This window comes from Alligator mississippiensis, chromosome 13 (assembly GCF_030867095.1).
Source record: "Alligator mississippiensis isolate rAllMis1 chromosome 13, rAllMis1, whole genome shotgun sequence".
In the NCBI taxonomy this organism is placed as follows: Eukaryota; Metazoa; Chordata; order Crocodylia; family Alligatoridae; genus Alligator; species Alligator mississippiensis.
The window spans coordinates 1,553,181-1,576,967 of NC_081836.1; the positions used below are offsets into that span (position 1 = coordinate 1,553,181).

General features: G+C 59.9%; 1 protein-coding gene across 2 annotated transcripts; it reads right to left on the bottom strand.

Annotated features, from left to right (window-relative positions):
- Window positions 1-1,290: 1,290 nt before the first annotated feature.
- On the bottom strand, window positions 1,291-23,142 carry WNT4 (Wnt family member 4). 2 transcript variants are annotated; one of them, XM_019495294.2, is made up of 5 exons: window positions 22,974-23,142; window positions 10,702-10,937; window positions 6,866-6,997; window positions 5,637-5,779; window positions 1,291-5,396 (listed from the first exon to the last, which is right to left on the bottom strand). In XM_019495294.2, exons 1-5 carry the CDS (start codon window positions 23,048-23,050, stop codon window positions 4,929-4,931), a joined length of 1,056 nt encoding a protein of 351 aa, XP_019350839.1. In that variant the 5' UTR covers window positions 23,051-23,142; the 3' UTR covers window positions 1,291-4,928. The 2 variants fall into 2 exon arrangements, with proteins under 2 accessions (XP_019350839.1, XP_019350840.1); XM_019495295.2 differs by lacking the exon at window positions 22,974-23,142 and adding an exon at window positions 12,998-13,113.
- Between the last annotated feature and the right edge of the window lie 645 nt (window positions 23,143-23,787).

A 23,787-nucleotide genomic window follows, 5' to 3' on the forward strand; every position in this document is an offset into this window, starting at 1 on the left:
TGAAAGGGGCATTTGGTCCTGACCTGGGCACGAGTCCCTGAGCCACAGCCTGCAACCACCAACCACGTGTTTGGCTCAGCCCTGGCCCTGCAGGGAGGGGGAGGGGGAGGGCAGCTCCCAGAGACCACCAGCTCCTCTGAGGCTCCAGGAGCGGCTCTGGGGGCATTGGGAGCCTCCGGAGCAGCTGCCACCCTCTCCCGCTGCAGGTGCTCGGTGCTGCCGCATGGTGGGAGGGGGGAAGAAGAGGCCAGGCCGGGCTGCTCCGTTGCCCATGTCCCTGCCGGGTTGTGGGGGCGCAGTCAGAGCATGACTGGCTCTGGAGAGCCCGAATACAGGCTGGCTGCAGGCCCCGCAGCTCCCCAGAGCAGCCCCAAGGAGGGAAGAGGAGAACCGGGGAACCGGCAGCCAGCTACGGCTCTGCTTCTCTGCTCCATCACAAGTGAGAGCAGCCTCCAGGCTACTGTCCCCGAGGGCCCTTGCATCAGCCAGAGAGACCCAGGGCACCGTGGACTATCGCTAATACCCCATGCCCCTGGCTTTCCCCTCCATAGCCCACTGTCCCCTGCACCACGGGCTGGAGGAAGGGCTAGTGGGTCCCATCAGATCCACCGTCCCTGCTCCCACGGGTGACTTCCCCACCTGGGGACCCCCTAGCAGGAAGCTAGCGGGGGCGTCTGCTCCCCTTGTGCGGCCTAAGCTGCTCCGAGGCCACGGACCTGCCCCAAGGCGTGCAACCCGCAGGCTCTGACCGGGCTGGGCAGACGGACAGCCCTGCTCCAGACAGACGTCTCTCAGCAGGCAGCTGCCGGTCCGCTGAGACCAAAGCTACACGGTCTTTTGACCAGGCAGCCCCGGAGCTAGTGGTCGAGCAGATCCGCGGTCAGGCCTCCAAGCTCCAGCAACGCCTGCCTGTTTAACGCCGGACAAGTTGCTTCATCTCTGTGCTCAGGCTCTGCCGCCCGGACTCGGGACCTTGGTAGGGCTGGTGGGGTCTGCCGGTGACAGGCCGCTGAAAGCAGTGATCAGTCACCGGTGAAATGGAGACAACCCTCAGGCCGTGCCTCGGCCCCCGTACGTTTGTGAGGTGAGAACCAGGAAGGTCCAAGCCAGGAGCGCCCAGAGGAAAGCTCCTCGTCCTCAGCGTGTGGACGAAGGACACCAAACCCCAAGCATCCTCCTGCCCGGGCACTTCCCCTGCAGGCAGGGCGGGCAGGAAGGGGTGTTTTCAGTGCTCGCTGATTTTAAATGGAACAAAGTTGCCTCATTACTAGGAAAAAAATGCTAGGCTAATTTAGCACAAAGTCATTATTTAATGCAAAGTAAATAGGAAAAAGGCTTTTTTTTTCTGGTGCTGAAATTTACAGTTGTGAGAAGAGCCAGAGCGCTGCGGAGCGGGGCATCGCGGGGTGACATTTACAGGGATCAGCTTTCATTGCAGCTTGAAAAAATCCCATGCACAGAGATTATCTCCACACTGATCTGGATTGTCTTGTTCGGCTCTGGCCCTCATCCTAGATGGACAATGAGCAGAGAACTTGGCCCACGTCCTGAGGTCGGCGGCCCCCACTGCATGGGCTGGGAAAGAGGAGAAAGGATCTTCAAGGCACTTGAGAACGTGCAGCTTTAACACACCGGGGTCGAGAGACGGGCAGCAGCAGCTTGACATGGGGGTTTGAGCCCGGGTGCCTGAGGCAGTACCGGAGCCAAGGTGACCCAAAGCAGGGAGAGACAGACATCAGCCCCCCCATGCTGGGACTGCTCGAGATCACAGCTCGTGCTGAGGCCAGAAAGAATAAACTGGTGCAAGAAAAGTCGCGGCACACGGGGACGGGGGCTCAGCCCAGCAGCTGAGGGTCCTTCTTCCTTTGCAAGTGCTGGTGCACGGCGGGATGGATCTGGGGTCACTGGTGCTCAGCAAAGCTGGGACACACCGCTAGTGCGAGGCAGAGCAGGAGGCCGCAGGGGAGGCACGTCCTTCTGCCCCGCTCGGCCGCCTGGCTCCGAGGAAGCGCTTGTGCCCCGCGCAATGCGGCAGGGAACGTGGAAGTCTCACCCGCTCGGGGCACGCAGCTCGGCCCCCGGAGGAGCATCTGCCGCTGCATCATCGCCTCCGTCGTCAGAAAAGTTCCAGCCGGACGCTGTCTGGAGACCTTCCAACGACCACAGGCTCTCCCCCGTCCCATCACTGCCACAGCACAGACGGGATTTAATGTATGTCTGCATGTTCGCCTAACCTTTCCCCTCGCCTCCCATTTGAAAAGGAAGAAGGGGAAAAACCAGGCCTAGGGTCCGTGCGCATGCAGCTGCGAAACCTCTATCCCAAGCCTAAGGGGAGTGGATCCAAGGGCATGCGGGAGAGGAGAGGATCTTTCTGGGCAGAGACAAATGCTGTCTGTGTCTGGCCGCGATTAAACGGAGGGGTGGCACCGACGCCGAGCCAGCAGGAGAGGGGCTGCTAGTGAGCGATGGGCCCCAGGTCGACAGTAGAGTCCCTCTCGCCTGGAGCTACGGTTCTGGGGACAAACCTGCCCCTTGGGTTCTTCTTCAGCCTTGTCACCGTGCAGGTGAATGGGTGAGACAGAGAAACGGCTCCACTTCCACTTCCTCTCCCTGCGCCTCGTTGCTTATTAGTTCTCGCAATGCCAGCAGCCCGCGCCCGCGCCCGGCCAGGCCCGGCCCCGGCAGGAGGGTTTTGGTAACCGAGCACAACCTCCCAGCATCGTTTCCAGCGTGCACGTGCGGCGGAGGCCGTGGGGAGAGGGGGCATTCAGGTCACTGCCCGGAGAGCCGAGCCACACGGCCTGTTTGGGATCTTAATTTCCTTATGGTGACTGTGCAGGAGCCATTGCCAGTGAAAAGGCCCCAATACCTTTCCCTTTCCTCCCTCCTCAGCTCCAGCTGCCTGCGCGCGGGATGGCAACGGTGGGACTGCACGGACAAGTATCCGGCACTTGTGCCTCACGGCTGCTTCTTGCTCCCCCCATGAAAAGTCACTGTGCTCCTTAAGGCCCAGCAGCAGAGAACGGAGGGGGTTTGGGACACATCAGCGGCACTAGGTTTCTCTTCCCGCAGACAGTGTCAGAGGCACAGGGCAGGCGGTGGGGAACCAGCCCCTCGGGAAGCACGGACAGGCAGGGCAAAGGGACAGGTCCGGTCTCCAGGCCACTGGGGTCGGAGGTGGGGGGACGGTTGCTTACAATAATAGCTCATGTTCAGGCTACAGCATCAATGGGTGCACAAGGTCTTGTGTCCCGGGGGGGGGGTGGAAAATGGAAAAAACCAGAAGAGATCTTTTGTGAAAGCTTGTCCAAGGGCTAGAGTCTAATTCCTTCTTCAGCTGGGGCCCCGCGATGATGCCGCGGTGTCAGATGGAAAGGGCAGCAGAGCAGACCCGCAGCGCAGCGCTGGCAGGGCGGGATGCGGAGAGGTCCTGGCCTGGGGAGGTGCTGGAGAAACCATCCAGGGACAGGCCCTTGCGGGGCGAGGGGGGCAGCGCTGCAGGGACACATTGTCCGTTCTCTTGCTGGAAACGCCTGTGAATTCAAGCTGCCCTAAACTTGCTCCAAACTTTGGGGCAGCAGCCCAGAGACACAAAGGTGCCTACGAACCACCTCTGCAGACAACTGGCCTCCGAAACGCCACCTGCCCCGCGTTCCCTACCAGGTCCCAGGGACTGGGGGCGAGGAGGAATTGGCTCCTGCAGCAGATGCAGAGAGGAGACCAGCAGTGCTAAGGACACTGCCCCCCCCAAGGTGAAGGTGAGTGTGGAGAAGAAGCAGACAGTGCAGGATGGGGCCAGAGCCCAGCGCTAGCAGAAGGTGCAGGAGGGACCAGGGTAGTGCATGCCAGGGTGGTGTGGGCCGGCAGCCACGGTGGGCTGTTAGGAAAAGCAAGGAATAGATCTGCTGAAGGACACCATGACCTTTTCTTCTCTTAATTCATCAGTAGGAAGATACCCATCGCAGCCCCAGAGTGCTCTCCGCATCACATAAGCCCCCAGGAGAGCAGACCTGGCTGGAGATCAACTGCACAAGTCGGCACAGGCCATCAGGCAGTGGGCAGAGGGGCGAGGGCGCAGCCCCGCTGCGGAGAAGGCGTTTTGCAAAGGCTGGGCACGGCCCTCCTTTCTGCTTCTTGCAGACAGCAGCAGCAGGCTGGGGGGAGCAGGGCCCCGGGGGCAGGCTGCCATGCAAGCAGGTCTAATTTCTTCCCCGCGCGACGGACAGCCTGTCTTCCCCTGCCCGGCTCAGACCCCAGGAGAGACTCCTACCCGAGGGCAAAAGGAAGAGACTCAGGGAAGGCAGAACCACGCAGCTTTGTCCCTTCACCCAACACTTTGACTTCTCCACACATCTCTGGTACGCAGGGTTCAACACCCAGGGCTGGCCGAGGCCTTCTGCGGATGTGGCTCTGCCCCCGGAGGCACGCTGCGCAGACCGAGCCCATCTCCAGCCAGGACTTGGAGGGCTCGGGCTGGAACAAGCGGAAGTTGCTGCAGTGTAAAATGCCAGGATAAAAAGTGCCTAACACTAGGTGTGCTTTCCATGTCAGATAGAGGCAGGTCGAAGTGCTCTGTGGCCAGTCGGTGGGAACTCGTCTGACGAGACACGGAGTTGGGGACAGGTGCCGTGAGGGTCCCTGTCCTGTCCCCAGCCCAGCAGCAGCATCCAGAGCACACGTGTCCCTTCCAGCACATGCCGTCCAGAAGGACAGGCTCTGGCTTCAGCAATAAATAAAGCAGACAAACAAAAATACAACAAGGACTTTTTGGAAACTTTAAATATTTTTTTCTTTAAAAATCTGTTTTCCTCTTGCGCTCTGTCTCTCTGAAGAGCAGCCCTCTCCTGGCAGTCTCTGCATCCCTGTTTCCAGTCCGGGGGCAACAGGCAGGGGAGAGGGGGCGAGTGGCGGAGGGCAGCCGGGCCGGGTCACCGGCACGTGTGCATTTCTACCACCCGGTGGCACTGTTTGCATTTCACAAAGCAGCACCAGTGGAACTTGCAGCTGCACCTCTCCACCACCTCCACCTCGTCTGTGTGAAAGCCCCTCCCGCAGCACATCAGCTCGCAGCCGTCGATGGCCTTGGAAGTCTTGTTGCACTGGCGGCCGCTGGTGCCCAGCACCCCGTTCTTCAGGTCGTGGTCACAGAAGTCGGGGCTGGAGTCCAGGTACACGAGATCCTCGTCAGTGTGTGGCTTGAACTGGGAGTTCTTGGGAACCAGGACCTTGGTGGAGCCGATCTCGCTCTGCTCCACTTCGGTGGCCCCGTCGAATTTCTCCTTCAGCACGTTGCCCACTTTGCGGAAGGGAGGCATCGCTTTCCAGCACGTCTTAAACTCGCACGAGCCGGAGACGCCGTGACACTTGCACTCCACCCGCATGTTGTTCAGGATCGCCTGGAAGAGCGGACGCAAACAGAACAGACCGTCGTCAGCTCCGTTGCACTAATGCACGCGACCGCGGCGGCTGGCGAGATTAGGAAGAGCGAGGCTGCTGCTGGCTATGAGGAATATGGTTTTCATGGGAGCAGATGTCCCAGCAAAGGGTGCAGGGGCCGTCGGTCCTAGCGGGTAAAGGGAGGAGCAGGGGGAGCGATCGCAAGCCAAGCCCGACAGCACGTGTGGACGCACTATTACCTTCCTCCCAGCCTCGTTGTTGTGCAGGTTCATGAGAGCTCGGTTGGAGGAGGCCCCTTTGCTCCTCTCCCTGACGTCGACAAAGGACTGCGAGAAGGCCACTCCGTAGGCAATGTTATCAGAGCAGCCCGACCACTGGAAGCCTAAAGCACAGCACGGGCGAGAAAGACTCGTTTGCAGCGGCAACGGGGAAGAGGCAGAGGTGGGAGATGTGCGGGGAGGAATCCTATCTGAACGGCAGGTTTCTAGCTGCCCCCCAGCCCATTTTGGAGCTGAGCCACTGCCCTTCGCATGTAATAGTCGCTGGAAAAACAGGGCAGGGCAGTGCAGAAGTGCCAGCCGCATGGGGGGCAAGCGAGCGGGCAAGAAGAGCAGGCCTGCCCCCTTCCGGGGCAGCAGCCGTCCCACCGAGCTGCACACCCTGCCCTGTTGCTTCCCTGGCCCCACATGCCTCTGCCTCTCTTGGCTGCCCAGGGGGCCGGCTTCAGGAGGGGGCTGGAGGAGCTACGGGCAATACCTGACCTGTGGTGCGCTGGCTTGAGCACTGCATTAGGAAGTCAGTGAGATGCAGGTTTGGACCCCTCTGCATGGGGGCCCCTAAAACCTAGGTGTCTAGCATCTTGGGCAAGCCCGTAACCACTCAACTACTGGGACCAAAACACGGCAGCCCCCATATTCCTCCACCAGAGCCCAAGAGCTGCTCATCCAGGGTCTCTGGCTGCCCGTGCTGCCAGGGCTCGGACACGGGCAAGCGCCCACAAGCGGGGCGTGTATGTCGCCCAGTCAATGTGTGGTTGTTTCCATGCCCACCCTGAAGCAAGAACCAGGGGAATGACCTTGGGCAGGCCGTACCGCATCCTTGCACAGCCTAGCCATGCGCACGCTACCCAGGCACACGTGGGTGCAGCCGTGTAGCTGGAGCTCTTTGCTCAGATGCACACCCGGGGTCCTTCGGTCATAGGGGGACCTCTCAGGCAGGGCATGGCCTGGTTGGTGCAAGGTCTGTTTATGCATCTCATGTCGTGTGACTGGAGGGGACAGGTAGTGGGGACCGGAGAAGGGAAGATCTTTGTGCATTTGTCTTTGCTCTTCCGCTCTCTCCTCTAACAAGCGGCAGGAACCCGAGAGATCTCGTGGGGCACGGGACTCAGCCCAGGGAAGGCCTAGGCAAGGCCGCGCTGGCTCTGCTCTCCCCTCCCCTCTCTCGTCTTGCTCCTGCACGTACGTACCCTGGGCACTGCCGCCGTGCACAGTCCGGTCACAGCCGCACTTGTCCAGCTCTCCGCTGCTGCAAGCGCGAGTCACCGCGAAGGCCACGCCTGCGGAGGAGATGGCATACACAAAAGCTGCTTCCCGCGTCCCTGCAAGGACAAAAGCAGGGGAATCACCGGTGCGTTCCCATGCACAGCCCGGGCCTCCAGGCAGCAGACGGCACACACCCGTATGGGAGCAATAGCGCTGCCCGGTTCAGAGCAACGGGACATTTGTGTAGCACGCTGGAGCCCCACACGCTACCGCCTCAGCACAGGTCCGGACACCCAGCTCCGGAGCAAGCAGGTGGTGCACAGGACTCCGCCGGCCCGTGCCCCACGCTGAACCGTGCATCTGCGCCCTGCCTGCAGCTCAACAGGCCGACGCTGGAGACCGTAGGTGGTAGGAGATGGCCTCCACCAAAACACCAAGAGGTTTCCAGGCAAATTCCCCACTGCAGCACACAGCACAGAGACCCCCAGAGCTGGGCAAGACCTCACATCCCAGGGCAGGAAACTCCTTGGAAAACTTTCCTGGAAACTGCGCTCACAGGAGTTCTCAGTTGGGCCCGGCACATCCAGAGCCCGTCCCTTGCACCCAGCTCACCCTGAGCTCTCCTCACACCCACTGACACTTCCCAGAGAGGAGACTACTCAACCCGGCAGGGCTCTCAGAGGCTCCCTTCCCTTTTCCCATCCCGTAGCATCAACTTCTGGAGAGGCCGGTGCACAATCCTCCTGGCACCGCCCCGCTCCCGAACCACAGCGCTGCCCAGCGCGGGGAGCCCCTCGCGCACTTCTTTCCGGGGTCACCTCGGGGGTTGCTACGTGTTTAGAAAGCAATGGTTTGGCCATTTCAGGGCGCTGCAAGGGAGAGACCCCCGTGCACACAGACAACACGGCCAGGTGCCAGCAGACTGCCCTGCTTGAAAGCAGAGCCCCAGCAAAGCTGCAAGCAAGGGGGATAATCTTCCCTCTCTCTGGAGAGGTTCCTCTAAGGGGCGAGCGTGTCCACGTCTGCATGCACTTCCCTTTCACCGAGTGTCTGTCTGCACGCAGCGAGGATCGCTGGCTTGCTGGTTGTCAATTAAATCTTGCGACACCCAATTCCCTGGCTCTGCTCTCCCATGAAGCAGAGGTGGTTAGGACACGACAAGCCCTTCTGCCCCGGAGCGAGATATTCTGCAAGAACAGGGCCGAGCGTTTGCTTTGTGCTGTTTGGAAGCTCAGGGTTGAGAGGCTCCACGTCCCTTCCCACGGCAGCCGGCGTGTAGCGCCGGAGCAGAGAGCTGCCCTTCACCTTTCAGGCCCTCGCTCACAACGGACCGGTCAGATGACGGGGAGCAACTTTGGTGGTCGCAGCTCAGACTCTGGTGGCCAAGGCTGTAATCTGGCCCGGGCAGCAGTGGCTGGGCAGGACCCAGCCCGCGTGGGGACTGAATCACCTCCAAGTTAATCGAGGTTAATAGTAGGATCATGTTGGTCGGTTTGTGCTGTGGCTGCCTAAAAAAGAGACGACTTCAGTTTCTGGTATTTCTGGTATTTCCAGTCCTGAACCTTCACAAGCACAAATCTTCACCCCTACGACGAGGGAAGGAAAGTTAAATAAGGAGCTGAGGCTGAGCTGGGGAAGGCTGGGGCCTGCGAGCCCTGGCGCTTCGGGGGAGAGCAAGGGTCACGTCAGGGAGCTGCTCTGCTTCTCTACAGGAGGAGAAACGGGCCAGAACGGAGATGCCTCCACTTGTCACTAGTCTCTCCTCAGCCTCTTACGCTCAGCCCCCTTGCAGGCACGAGGAGAGACCCACCAAGCGAGCGGGGAAGGCACCGACGAGACGCCTACAGCCGCCACTGCCGGAACCCGCCCCGCTTCACGCAAGGGCAACGGGGCCCTGGAGACCCACGGAAGAGGCTCCCGCAGCCCTGGCAGCGCATCCCGCCCTGGACCTTCACCACCTCCAGCTCTGCCACCACCTCTTCCGCCTGCCTCTGCTCCCAGGCCTCCCAATCTGCCCGGGGACGGACCTGCGCCTGCTGTCCTGGTCCCGAGCCCCGGCGCTGTGACTGCATCTCAGTGCCGACACGGAGCCCCCTGCCCCGCTCTGCAGCGCAGGTCTCGTGCCAGCCGGCGTGGTCACGGCGTGGCCGTCTGGTTTGCGTAGAGCCCGCAGGCAGCCAAGGGCGGCTCGAGCCATACAGCATTTCACGAGGCCTAATGATGGGTCTGTAGCTGGGCGGAGGGAAGTGGCCCTGGCACGGGAGCGCGGGGAGCGGCAGTGTCCTACTGCGTCTGGGCAGCAGAGGGCACGCGGACGGCTCCCTCGCTCCGCGCCAGGCCCTGCCTGCAGCTCGTCTTTGCTCGCTGGGTGAGAGACCAAAGAGATAACGCGCCCTGCTGCCTCTGCAGCCTCGGGAGGCACGAGGGGGAGCCCGATGGCAGAGCCCGATGCAGACTGAACCACAAGGCTCCTCGAGCAGCTTTATCAGTCCAATGCAAAAGCAACGCACCCCAAAACAGCGCTGTGCCCAGAGCATGCCCAGCCCTCTCCGCTGTGCCCAGGTGCAGAGGGGCTCACGGGAAGTGGCCACAGCCCGGGCCCCGTGGCGTGGACTAGTGAGACAAGGGTTCAGCACAAATGCACGTGGCAGGTGAGACGTGGCAGGAGCCCAGGAACAACCCCAGGGAGCCCCCTGGTTCCGAGTGGGGAGGCGCTGCAGGCTGCTGGGCTGTGACTGCCAGCGGGCACACGGGGCACCAACAAGTCCCAGACTGAGCTCCTCAGTCGTGTGTCCAACCCGCACCGGCTCGCCACTGACCCCAGGAAAGCAGTCTTTCCTTTTGCACCTTTCCTTTGGGACATTTAAGAACTCCTTTCTACAAGACGGGGAGCAGCAGGGCTTGCGGCCGGGCTGGGCTGGGCGGGCAGCGCCGTGCACTCGCCTCTCTCATGGAGCGGCTCTGGCTGCCCCCCCGAAGGCAGGTAGGCACGGGCAGCAGACAGCCTCTTGCCTAAAGATCGGACTCCTAGCCTGCGTTTCTGCGGTGGCCCAAGCTCGTGACCTCCCACAGACTAATGGCTGGACGTTGCAGCAAAGTACGTTTAGCCTGGAGATCAGGAAACACTTCTTCACTGTCAGAGCAGAGATGCCAGGGAAGCGGGGACTCTCCCTCCCTGGAGGGTTCAAGGAGAGGCTGGACGGGCACTGGTGGGGGATGATCTGGGTGCAGCGATGCCCGTGCTCTGCTATGGGGATGTCCCAGGCTTTTGGGCAGTGCTGGTTGCTCCCTCCCCATTTCTGCTCCATGTGTTAGGGGGGTTTTAATCCTCCCCCAGAGGCACTGGGGATGGGGATGGGGCTGGGCTGTGCCAATGGTCCTGCTGGCACCGACCCGCAGGGCTCTGGCTGGAGGGTCTTGCCCATGTGCTCAAGCTCAGACCGATGCTACATTTGGGGTCAGGAAGGGATTTTCCCCTCCATGTCACATTGGTATGGACTTGTGGGGGGTTTGCATTTTGTAGCAGGGGCACGGGCTCTGCCTGGGATCTCGAGCGTACGTTTGACAGCACTGCAGAGGGGCAGGACGCTGGCTGCGTGGCCCCCTGCTTCCCTGTGTCAGTCAGATGCGATGCCCGTGTTGTGTCAGGGTCGTGGGCAGAGCTGAGATGAGGGACTGTGTAGGAGGGTTTGGACAGGGGCCGGGCGAGCTGTGACCTCTGGAGCTCCCGCCCAGCCCCGCTGCTCTAGGAGTCAGTGACTTAGCAGGGTGATGCCTCCCTCGAGCAGGGCCGGGCCGGGCCGGGGCCGGCGTCTCTCACCTTGCGTGACCACCTTGCCAAAGACGGGCAGGGCATCCAGCGTGGAGCAGTTCCAGCGCCGGTTGCGGAACTGGAACTGGCACTCTTCGATGGCCAGCTGCGCTCCCCGGCGCACCGAGTCCATCACCTCTAGGTTTCTCTTGCACATCTGCACCTGGCGCTGGATCAACCCTTTCAGCTTTTCACAGGTCTCTTCCTCCGAAATACTCCCCACGGAAGACAGCTTGGCCAGGTACCTGTGAGGACACCCACCAAAATCTGTTAGGATGTTTTGCGGGGGACCTGGATGGGAGCGGGGGGTACATCTGTCCTAGCCTTTCCATGGGTCACGCCAGGACAGTGGCAGGGGTCCCAGAGATAACTGTTTCGAGCCCTGGGATTTGGAGCACACATTGCTATGGAGTTGCACCCCGCAGCCCTCTTCAGCAGCAGGAACAGAGGGAGAAGTCCCTCCTCCCGCCTGCAGCTCAGGGCCTGGCCATCCCTGGGCGCCCCGACTTGCTGGACTGGCCTTACACGGCTGCAAAAGGTTTTGGACCTCCGAGGGCCTGGGCACGGCACGGTTCCCAGGGAGACCTTTGCCCCATGCATGATGGAGAGCGTGGTCCACGCTCACCCGGCACCCAGCGAGGCTGCTAACTGCCCTTGCCGCCTCCTTTGCATGGAGGGGCAGGCTCGGTGCGTCGAATATGCCTCGTCAGGCCTCCCGAGCGCCAGCATGTCCAAGTGCTACTAGGAACAGCCAGAGGTCTCTGAAGTCAGCCAAAGTAAGCAAGGCAGCAGCTTGGCTGCCAGCTCCAGCTGCCACACGGCTCCCTCAGCGCCGGCTGTGTTCGAATCGCCAGCAAACATCTCCCTCAAAACCACTTCCCTCCCCAGGCCTGCTTTTAGCTCCCCCAGCCACCCTTGCACCGGGACCGGCCCCGGCTGGCGGCGAGAGGGAGCTCCAGCTGGGAGCCTGGAGCCAGGAGCTTGTCGTGGGCAAAACCGCTCGAGACTGGCACCTTCTCCAGGGTCTCCGCTCACAAACACGGACTCCAGGTCTCGCCGCCCTGAAAAATGCTGCCTTTGCTTCCCTCCGCACCCTGGCGACCACACGCCGAACTGTCCGGATGCCTCGCCAGCTCCCCGCCTGGGCAGGATATGCTGAGCCTGCTCTGGGGGGTCTCTCTTGACCACGGCACGGGGGCGGAGGTTTGTCTCCCTGCGGCTGGGCTTCCAGCAAGCTGCCCTCCGGCCAAGCTGCCCGCTCGAGCCGCTCCCCGACTCACGGCAGGGACTGGAATCGCTCCCAGACGCCACGCGGGACAGGAGGGACGCCATGCGTCCCCGTCTGAACATGGGGCTTCAGCTGCTCTCGGAGCAGACCCGCCAGGGGGTCTCCCCACGGGGCGGCAGGACTGATCTGAAGCCAGGAGTCTGCCCTCTGCCTCCAGCATGGCAGCTGCCCATCCCAGCCAAGACCAGGTCTCCCAGAGGGATGCTACACCCTCTTCCCATGACGCTGTCCTCCCTCCGCCAGGCGCCTCCAGGGGCACTGGTACAACATTTGCACAGGTCCCTGGATCATGCCAGGCCCTCCTCGACACCTGTCTGAGCTGGTAACATCCCAGCCAACCCTCCCTCGGGCAGCACAAGACTGAGGTCAACACCCTCCTCCCTGCTGCGGCGTGCCGCGGGGGAGACGCTCAGCCAGCAGAACCACGTGCTGCCTCCGAGGGCCGGGAGTCCCTGCAGGTGGTCGAGTCCCAAACACGTCCCACACCAAGCTGGCGTGACAGCGGCACCCATCACCCCCGAGCTTCGCAGCACAAAGCTCCAACCGCCGGTACCTCGTCGCCTAAAAATCTGCAGAAAGGGCAGGCACAGTCCCGGCAGGAGCCCCCCGGGAGCCAGCGATCCAACCCCCGCAGCAATTCAAGGGCTGGGCGGAGGATGCCTGGCACCCCGCGCCCCTCAATTTCCTAATGATCAGGGTCTAAAAGCTTTCTTTTTTTCCTTTTGTTCTCCGGTGACAACTCCTCGTTGAGGATTTCTCTCTCAAAGCGCAGCCTGGCTCTCCTCCCACGGGCTAAGGAGTCTAACTTGCCACCTTCAGCTAACCCCCCCCATAAAAAAAGCAGTTTTGCTGCTTCCCACAGCCATCAGCCCTGCACGACCCGCCCAGCTAAGAGGAGGGACTTGTTCTCTCCTGGGCATCGGGATGGTTCACCAGACTCCAGACAACAGCGCTCGTGCAAAGTCCTGAGCTGTGACAGGGATACATGCATGCCCCAAGAGGCAGACGATGACCCACCGAACCCCAGGGCTTGTGGCGCGTTGCATATGCAGCCACTCGGGTACACGTGCGGGTACAGTTTTACAGCTATTCTTCCCAGGCAAGTACTTGCTTGTCTAGAGCAGCTCCAGGACTCCTAGATGTGCACTGGGACCTCCATGGAGGCCGAGCCCCAGATTGCCATCTTTCAGGTAGGGGAAAAGCAAAGCGAATGCCACCAAAGCCCCGCGCCCATCAGACCGGGGTCGTCGGGGATCTCCGTTACTGGCAGGGAGAGTAATCCCCATGCAGTGCTGCTCTGTGCTCCTCCGTGATGCAGGCAGCAAAAAACAGATCATCCTCTAGGCAGTACTTTATAGCAAAACCATCTGGAGAGATGCTTTACTGATGAACCTTGCCAGTCCTGCCCTCATCCAAGTTCAGTAATTGCCACCCATTTTACAGGAAGGGAAATCGAGGCACAGAAAAGTCAAGACACATGCATGTTCCCCTATGTGATGGGACCAAGAGTTGGGAAAACTGGGCACTACCCCCAGCTCCAGCTCTTGAAACGGAGATGGCAGACTTCACGACCTTAAGGCGGAGAAGGACACAGAGCTTAAAGCCGGGGGCACTGAATGGCAGGGGGAGCATGGGCTCCCCAACTTCAGCCGTGCCCATGAGAACAGCGTTTTGGGCATCTCTCACTGGCTCCGAGGAAGTCCCTTAATTTACACTTCCCAGAACCGTGCAGCCAGCCCCAGTGCTGAGTCAGGAGCTAGCCTGAGAAAGCCGCGTTGGCAGGGGAAGACGGTGCCGCAGGTGAAGCAGTGCTAGAGGCAGCCAGGGCATTGTCGGCTCGATTCGGCATATGGGGAAACTGCTTGGCGAGGGGGTGCCGGAGCAATTTTCTCCGTTCCAAGATGCTTTCCAGCCCTGCACAATCCTCCAGGCAACGGGGCTCAGACAGTCCAAGAAGTACATAAAAAGAAGCATGACGGGGCCCTTTCAATCCTTTCCAAGCAGATGCTCCAGATAAGAGGGTTCCCAAATAAACGTTTATTGCTCTTTGAGAAGATGAAATGAAGATGAAAGATAGCATTTCAGTGGCAGAGACAGTTCTCTGGTAACTTGCTGCGCAGCATACATGGCCGGAGGATGCTGTCCAGAAAGCTTGTAGCTGCTCTCTCCCATGGAGCAGGGCAGCCGCGTGGCCTCTTCTCCACCTCCGTCTGCCCGTGCACCGAGCTCTCACACTGTTCACACCTGGCCTCCCCACGACCCTCGTCCCCAGCAAGAGCACATCATAAGCATGCATGCATGCTGCTAATGGCACAGGTAGGCTGCTCCCATCAGCTAGGCTTGGGGGCTTTGGGGAGCAGGGATAGGAGAGGGGGTGTGGGCTTGGAAGAGAGTGGGACGGGGGAAGTAGGACGAGGTTTCTTATGTCTGGATGTGAACGGAGGCTGGGAGCAGGGTCGGGTGTGGGCTGAGGTCGAGCTGTGCTGGAGTTCAGGCAGAGAAGTGGCAGCTGTGGGGAGGGCAGGCATGGAGCGCTGTTTTTGGGGCACTGCTTGGGAAATCCTCTCTGTGGGCTGTTTCGTGTCAGCTGCTCAGAGCCGTTTGGCTGGGGCGGGATATAAATCCAGTATATACATAAATAACACAAATAAATAGATGCTTTGACAAACACTCCTGCTCTGAGCAAGGGGCCGGATTCTGCGACCGCCGGCCCTGCTGGTCTGTGCTTCTGTGAAACTCGAGAAGAGTCGCCACGCCGTGGGAAGGTGAGGAAGGAAACCAGGCGGTGTGCACACACACACACACACACACACGGCTGCCCTCTTGAAGGGCGGCACTTGTTCACGTGGTCTCTTAGGCTAGGGATGGACACTGTGTTTGTCCCAGGACAAGTGTCCCCAGGGCAAACCCTCAGCACTTCTCTTCTCCCTGGCATTTCCAAAACAGTTTGGGGGTCGGCCCATGGCACAGTCACCCCCTCGCCTCCCTGTGCAACACGGGAACTTCGGGTTCCTCCAACCTTGGCTCTGGCCCTCAAAGAGGCTGCTGCCCCTAAAGGTTTCCCCCTAGATAAAACTGTGGCAGCCAGGAGACAGCGACGCAGACACAGGGAGACCAGAAGGGTAGGAGCAAACCATCCCATAGCGCTGCGCGAGATCCCGTCCACACCTCGTCTCTCATTGCCGCAGCACTGGTGTCTGGACAACTTGCCTTGCAGCCTGCCCCATGGCAGCGCTGCTTGTGGGGCCGGGGCTATAACAGAACTACTTCAAGACTTCCTCCCCTTCCCCACGCCATAGCTCCTCGGCCCCTCTCGGCCATCTCGGCTCCAGCTGCAACGCACTGCAGTCCTCCGCCCTGCCTGCGGACAGCCAAACCCTGGGCGCTTACGCCGGACGTGCAGTTTGTATTCGAAGCCGCTGTGCCAGGAACTAGAGGCATCGCATCCGCAGGGGCAGGAGGAGCAGCCCGCGGTATTATGATAACATAATATTCCACTTAGTGCCACTAAGTGCATCCACCTTGTCCTGCGGCAGGGCACAACCAGGGGTCAGGGCCAGTCCCTCAAGTGTCTCCTGCATTTACCTACGTCTACACCTGGCCCGTTTCCTTTGGGATTCCTGCCAGGCAGACCCTCAGCCCAGCACCCTCCAGAGAGCAGCGGATCCTCACTGGGGATCGCTTCCTTCCTTTCCCATTACTGGTGCTGAACACAGCGAGGAGCCAACTGGTTTTCTGGAGGGAGCTTGCTTTTCCGTGCTGTCTCCCATGCTCAGTCGCATCTGTTACTCCTCTTTCTTTCCATCTTTACAGCTTGGAAATGTGCCCACAGTTGTAGCTCTGCTTTGGAAAGAAAATCCAAGCAGGTCTCCTCTGCCATAGAAGATGCTCTGGCTTAAATAAATCGGGATGAAGCCACCTCCGCAGTGATATCATGGCATGTCAATAAGGGCCCAAGTCTCACCACTGAAAGTGCCTCTACAGGACTGCGAAGACAACTGTGAGATCCCATCTAGCCCGATATCAAGACTCTTGGAGAGTGCTCAAGGAGAGCAACAATTGGAAAGGAAGAAATTAGAACAAGACACAGCGAAAGCCATGGGGAGTGGGATGTCTAATTTGGCTTAGCCGCCTGGGGAAGGAAAGGGGTGTCTAGAGTTGGAAGGAAAACTGAGGCTGAAAACACCCCTGTTGGGAGCCTGGTTGAGCTGGGAACCACTTGTCTGGGCCAGCTGCCGCGGTCTATTAGAGACAGACCGGGCGAAGCACATTAGGAAGCGCACCTTTGCCTGGCTGGGGTTAGATGGGCTCTGTAAGGTTTTCTCCTTGTCCAGGGGCTGTTCCCCTTGATCACGGTGCCTGCTCGACTCCCCCCAGCCTCACGCACCTGCCCGACCCTGGTTTCCTGGGTTGAAGGGCTGTCTGTCTGCTGTCAGAAGCGTGCTCTCCCTGTGGGTGCTTACGGACTGACCGTGTCACCTCTTATCTGACCCCGAGGCCTCGGCTCCAGGGAAGCAGGAGCATAACCGGAGCAGCCAGCGTTCTTGCTCCTCGAGAGCGGGGAAAGGATGCAGGAGGAGCGCGTCTTAGGTGCATGTTTCTGCCACAAGCCCATTCTGCACCTGCTGCCGGCAGCCACGGCTCTCACCAGTGAGTGGCCACTATTCCCAGCCACGCAGCATCCTGCTCTGACACAACTTGCCAGTTCTTCCACCAGCGCCGCAAGCTGTGTGTGTTGGCAGGGTGCAGGGGGCAAAACCTGGGGTGCAAGCGAAGCCTGCAGAGTGCCTGGGACTGCCACTCGTGTCTGTTCATCATGCGTGGGCTGGTGGCACAGAGCTGTCCAGGCGCTCTCCCCCATCATCCTGTGGTTAGACATTGGTTTCCCACCCTGGAAAACAATTTAACCCAAATCAAGCATTTTAATGCCTTTCCATTTTGTGCACTGGGACCAGGCAGCATCTTTCTATGGCCGCCGCTCCCATCACATCAGCTGCGTGCTCGCTCTTCTCCTGGCTTGTACACCGCCCACACGGCCCTGTTTCCATCTCCAGGCAGCCACCGAGTCAGTCTCACAACAGGACTTCCCAGGTGACACAAGCTAGTGTCACACTAGGCACTGCATACCATTGCCCAGGCGCCGTTCACCATCCCCGAGCCCCACACGTGCACGTGCACTGCTGCCGCCTCGCAAACAGGACTCGGGGCAGACACTCCCTGAAGGGGCCTGTCCCCGCGCTGCCCGTCACGTCCTGCCCCTCTGCCCGCTCCCGTGCTGCAGCGTGGTGTGCCTGTCACGCAGCGCTGGGCGCCGGTCATGCAGCGCTGGGCCCTGCCCGCTTGCCAGCGTTCGGAAAGGGAGGTTCTGGGCACCGGTACGATCCCAGCACGCGGCTCAGCCTTTAGGCCAGAGACCGCAGGCAGCTGGGTCCAAACTTCACAGCCCCCAAGGACAGGTTAGCAGGACCCTTCGGGCAGCGCCTGCTTTGCTGGAGCTCGCAAGTCTCTCTCCAGGGGGCCATTTCTACTGCAGTTTATCAACTCCACATGTTCAAAAGCTGCGAGTCAAACCCTCCAAAATCCCAAGATTTTTATTTGCAAAAAAATACACTTTGGGGCCTTTTTTTGCTTCCCTTTTGATCTGTGAGCATTTAGGAACACCCTGGTCACACTGTCAGGCGGTCTTTGCATTCCTGTTTTCAAGTGAGTGCAGGAGCTCTCGCGCATCCACGTCACTCCTGAACCTGGGGCCTGAGGAAGACGTTCAGGATTCGGAGAGCTCGTCCTACTGTGTTACTACCAAAATCAAAAGTGTTCTGGATTAAGGTTACTTAGCAATTTCCTCGGGCTTAAGCAAGTCCCACAGCATTGCTTTAATGTGTTCTCTCTCTCCCCATCAAGAGGAGGTGCTGACAAAGAGGGGGACTAACGTTTGGCAAGTGACATAAATAGTGATAGCTGTTATGCCGAAGCCCAGTGCTGATCCGAATACTGGCGCCACGTGCCATTTTGGGAAAGAAATCCCTTTTTCTTGCTATAAAATTTGATGCTGGAATTCATCAGAGCCTCATTTTATTTTACAGCACGGTTTACTTTAGTTTTGTTTCCCAAACTCCCTTCTTCACATGAGATTCGGGAGCGCCGCTGCTGAACGCCGGGTTAGGGATTTACCACCCGCTGAAGAAGCCCCGGAGAAGGATGTTCCCTGCCACCAGCTATTCCAGTGCTACCGAGCGAGTCACCTCTCCCGTCCAGACACACCCTGCTGGCTTGGACCAGCTTATTGCTGGAGTCACTCGCTCCTAAGAGGGGCTCGAGGTCAGGGCTTGCCTGCTTCAGTTAACCCAAGCTCAGGAAGGTTTCTTCTCCCAGCAGGATCTGATCTTTACAGCCACTCGCTGTTTTTATTGGGTAACTAAAATTAGCCGGGCTTGTCCAAAGCTGCTTCAGGATTTTTTTTATAAACAAAAATTTCCAGCGGAATATGCTGTAGCTTTTAGCGCTTCCTCCCCACGCCCTCCTGGGAACGGGTGTCGCTTGCTGGAGCGGTTGCTGCCCTGACCGCGCAGGGAGCTACGGGAGTGACACACCAGAGGATGAAACTTTGCCGGGTTAGAAATGGATCCCTGGAGCAGCACAAAGGAGCGCCCTGCCACGGCACTTGTCCTTACAGCTAGGTCCCTGGGGTTTGGGGAGGAAGGAGAGATGTAACCAGCTATTCATTCTGCCCCCAGAGCAGTGGCCACAGCAGTGGGATGCTCCATACGGTTTGTGGATCCACTTTTAGTGCTGTCCTTCTGGCCGTGTGCTGCCCGGGGTGCGGCCCCCTGCGAATGTCCTCTACAGGAGGTCTGTGGGGTCAGAGGGAAGGACTTGGATAAAAAGCCTTGATGATGCAGTTCACCTCACCTGCAAAATCAGCCCCTCCGGGCTGCTGGCACAAGTTGGCAAAAGCTGGACCAGTTCCCACCCGAGGTGAAACGCCAGGGGCCGGGGGGAGGATCTTGCACCACGTGCAATGTACCCAGGCCAAGCCCCATAACAACACGATGAAAACGGTGAAGACTCTGGCTGAGGACAGGGCCCTGCCCTGAGCTCACAGTAGTTGTAAGGCTGGAATTAAACCGCACTAGACTCAGCCGGGGAAGGGAGATGCAGAGTCTGGCCAGCGTTACCGTACATCTCGTGTATCTGTTCATGCCAGCATGAAGCAAGCACCGAGCGCTCTCAGATCTGGGTCTGCGCTCTGCCTGCAGCAGGAATTGGCCCTGGTTTCTAAGGTCCAAATGATGACGAGATGCCAGGCAGCGGGGAACCAGGACCCAGGGCTGCAAAGCCCTTTTGGCTCTCTGGATGAAAGGGCCCCCAGGCATGCACAGCTCTTTGCTTTCTCCCCAAGTGTCCCCAAAGCACAGATAAAATGAGACCACGCCACTGCTCAGCCTGCCTCAGTTTGCATGCATTCATGTCCGGCTCCATCCATTTCTTTGAGGCCTTTTAAAAAACGACTCTGCTCCTGGCCCTTTAAGCAAGTCTCAGCCCAGAGGCAAGTGTTGCTGCCACATTTTAAACCGCTGTAAATAGGGGGTAGAAGGAGCTGTTGGCGGCACACCCTTCTGTGCAGCGGCATAACCACATTGCAGAGTATTTGCAGCACATGGCATTGGCAGCCTCCTGCAGAGCTCGCAGGGCCCAGCAGAGTCTCGGCTGGAAACGGAGAGGTTCTCCCACGGCCTGGACGAAGGGGCTCGCCGCATCCTGTACCACGAGGGACCCTCCTGGCTGCAGTTTCCACACTCCAGAGGAAAACTCTGGAGAAGGTGGTGGGCGCAATAACCCCAACCACCCAAATCTCCAGCGCCGGGAGGGTTCACTGGTGTAAGACAGACAGTCAGAGGAAACCTGCGCCCGCTGCCCCCATTACCCAGCTCACTGCAGAACTGTCTGAGCCTATTTCATCTGCACTTTGGGATCAGGGCTCTGCCCGCCCTCTCCGCCTTTCTGAGAGGTGCTGCACTGGTGTGAACGGCCCTTTGTGAATTGCCACACGCTCGTGCACCCCCCAGAAAATGAAGCTGCGTGTTTCTGGGTGTATGCACATCGTGGAGGGGGTGCAATGCATTCGTCCAGTATAGCAACTGGTTCAAGAACTGAATTCAGTCCCATGTGCAAGTCACAGCAACCCCAGCACGCGATGTTTTGGAAAGTATTGCAAACCATACGCAATGTCGGAGTACAGGTCCTACACTGGACGCAAACCTCTGTGCTCCTCTGGAAATAAAGCCTGACCAGCTGGGAGATACAAGGTGAGTCCAAAGGGGTGCTGGTGCATGTGCACGCACACATACAGGGACACTCACTTGTGTACACAACGGTCCTGGACTCGGACGTACTGGACACTGACTTTTAATTTCAAGTAAGCAGCTTAATACAAGGCTTCCACTGAGTCTGGAAAGAGAGGAAGAAAAGCAAAAAGCTACAGCTTTCATGCAAAGGGGAAACAGAGGATCTCACTCCAAATTTGGAAACAGCTTAAGAACAGAGATTTTTGGGACAGGCAGCAGCGATTCTCAAAATCCAGTATGCCTGAGGCTCACTTTCTAGCCAGATATAAAGTATCTGAGTTTGTTTAATGAGCAGATTTTGCAGACTCCCTCCCAGCTCTGGAAGGCTGTGGAGCAGAGCAGTCCTGCAGGGGAACTGCAGGTTAGTAATGCCACAAGATCCTTGTATGCTTCCCTCTACAAATACTGTCATGCAAACCAGACTAAATGCTCTCTCCAACGACCTCCTTAGAGCCCTTCTGCACAAAGCAGGGAGTTTGGGAAAATGTGCGATTCAACTGCTACAATTGCGCCGCTCTGAAGCGGCTGCAGAATGCGAGTTCAGACAGGTTACAAGCAGCTTTAGAAAAACTCTCGTCTTGTGAAACGCTCACGGAGCTAAATCACTAATCCGGCAGGTTTCTGGAAAAGCAAACTCTACAGATCTTTGCCACTGAACACACACACCTACACACCGCAAAAGAAATATGTGCACAAGGCAGGTAGACACCGGACCACTGCGTGCTTGGGCCAAATGGCCTGCCGCAAGCAACCCGCACAGCCCTTTGAGCCAGCACGGCTCTGCAGAGCCACACACATGATACCCAGGCTTCATGGACACACACCAGGTACACGTGTGCTGGTAACCCTGGGGTCCCTCTGGCTCTGCTTTCTGCTTCTCTTTCTGCAACAAGGGGGCAAGGGGTAGGAATGGCCTTCAGCCCACAGACAAAGAACCAAAACCACCGACTCGAGGGTGGTCCTTGTATTGGGCGCAGTACATCTGTCGTGTCAAAAACCAACTCGTCTCTTCAAATGCGGTACATCAAGGTGCTTTTCCTCCACTGGCAGGAATCAGTGCCTGGAAGTGAGTGCTTGGGAGCTGCAGCCCCACGTGTCCTCCCCTTACACAGACCTCTCGTAACCTCAGCACACAGGGCTTTGCAAAGAGCCCCTCGTCGCTGGCCAGGCACGCTGCCTGCAGCATGCTCTCTCCAACGGATGCCAAGCGAGCTGCCGCGTGCCAGCGCACTGCACTGCTATCAGAGGAGGGGTTTTCAGCCTCGCTGTAAAACAAGGATGCACCTTTCTGCATAGTCCCACTCAGGTGCTGGACATCCTCCTCCCTCCAGTCTGCCCTTGCCTAGAACAAACCCCCAGCCTCTCCCTCAGCAGGGCAGCTTTTCTTACGGCTATATTCATGAGTTACAACACGGCCTCTCCAGCCCGCAGCTGCTGGGAGCCAAATCCTCTTTCTAGAGGGCAGCACTGGTGGGACACAGTCCGTCCCTGCTCGCTCGGCTGCACCTGCGCGCTCCCGCCTGCTGCCGGGCCAGCCAGGCAGCACCTGCTGACAGGTGGGCATCTCCCCGCAGGCTGTGGGACAAATGGCTGAGTGGCCGTGGGCAGCCACAACTGCAGGGTTACTGCAGAGACTGCAGCAAAGCCAGGTGGAAACCTGGGCGTGCTAGACAGCTCCCGGACGACACGGCTCTGCTTCCAGGGTTTTCCCAGTGCCCAGACTGGAAGATGTCCCAGCTCCTCTCCAAAGGCCCAGTGAAGCTGTTATTCTCTTCCAGGGCTTTCTTCCTAGCAATTACCCACTGCAGAAAACACACCGCCACAGATCATGAGATACCCTTGCCAGAAGCCTCGATAGCCCAAAATACACCTTGCTCTCTGCTCCAGTCCCCCCGCCGCTCGCCAGAGACACAGGCTACGCCAGCCTTTCTGTGTGGTGAGGGAAGAAAGAGGAGGGCAGCACAAGAGGGAGAGAGCTTATCCTGCTCGACCCAGGCAGGCTGGTCTCGAGCACCCTTCTCCGGAGCTGGGCAACTCCAGGTACAGACGTCTCCCTGGCACTGACCAGCATCCTTGAGCCTTGGCAGCCGGGCCACGAAACAAAGCAAACAGCCCCAGCCCCTTCTCCTAGGACCTCAGCGCTCAGCGTACCGTGGGGCAGCACGTGGCGCGTGGACGGGGGCATGAGATGGACGGAGCAAGGATTCCTGACGAGGCCTGAGGAGCGGCGTGTCCCGCGCAGAGACAGGACAGCCGTGGGTGAAGATGAAGGCGACGGCCTCAGGGGACCGACCGCCTTTCCTGGGGCACTCGCCTTGGTGCCGGCGGGGGATTCAGGTGTGGGGCAGGGGTCTCCCGACCCCCGCACGAGCAGTGCCAGAACCGCCCTGCCCTGCCCTGCCCTGCGCTGCGCCTCGAGCCCTGGCGGCCGCAGCGCCCGCTCTGCCCAGATTGCGGACAGACGTGCGGAGCCGGGCGCCGCGGGGCAGGAGCCCGCTGCCCCGCACCCCGGCCTTCCTGCCCAGCGCCCGGGAGATGCTGGCTGCTGCGCCCGGCCAGGGCAGGCGCCGGAGCAGGTGGGGCGAGCCCCGCTCCGCGGTCGCCCCGCAGCACCTGCCGCCCCGCGCCCCGCGCCTCCCCGCACTCACAGCCAGTTGCTGGCGTTGGCCGAGAAGGCGGCCAGGACGATGAGCAGCAGCGAGCGCAGGAAGCACGGCGGGCTCATCCTGCGGCCCCGGCGCCGCTGCGCTCCGGTGCCGTCCCGCGGGGCTGCCCGGGGCTGCCGCTGCCGCCGCCCGAGCGCGACTGTCAGCCGGGCCGGGGTGCAGCGGCGCGGGGCGGGCCGGGGGCGGGGGCAGGGTGCGGGGACACCCCCGGGGCGGGCCCGCGCCGCCCCCGCCCCCGCCCCTTGCTGCGGGGCACCGCCGCGGACACCGCGCCCCGGGGCTGCGGAGCGCGCGTGGGCACGAGGGGCGCAGGGCAGGGCAGGGCGGGCAGGGGATGCTCCGGCTCTGCAGGTCGGATCCAGCGCCCGGCAAGAGCAGCGAGTCGCACCCGCCCTGGCTGCAGGGAGAGGGGCAGAGAAACCCCCCGGGACGGGACGGGACGGGAGAGCAGAGCACCCGTGCAAGCCAGGACCGCGCGCTGGCAGGCTGCGTCTGCTGCCTCCTTGGTTTTCGGGCACGAAGGGGCCTTGGTGCGCTTTAGCAGATGCTCTTGATGAACCGCTACACGCTTCGCTTTAAGCCATGTCACAACGTGCACCTGGGGTTTTGTCACCTTCTGCAGGGGCGCACGTAGCTGCATGGCCCCCGTTAAAGACCAAGAAATACAGCTCTTGGAGGGCCAGGGTCTGCTTGGCCGCCAGGAGGAAACTCCATCGCCAGGCGTCAAGCTTCTTACGAGGGTGTGCAATGAAACCAGTGACAAACTCGTCACTGGAGCAGAACAAGGCACTGCTTC

What these genes read in the sequence shown, in the direction of transcription:
- WNT4 (XM_019495294.2), bottom strand. Translation starts at nt 23,050, where the DNA reads ATGAGCCCGCCGTGCTTCCTGCGCTCGCTGCTGCTCATCGTCCTGGCC. An exon ending in GCCAACGCCAGCAACTGGCT is followed by an intron (nt 10,938 to 22,973) that starts GTGAGTGCGGGG and finishes GTGTCCTCACAG; the next exon opens with GTACCTGGCCAAGCTGTCTT. An exon ending in TGGCAAGGTGGTCACGCAAG is followed by an intron (nt 6,998 to 10,701) that starts GTGAGAGACGCC and finishes TTGTCCTTGCAG; the next exon opens with GGACGCGGGAAGCAGCTTTT.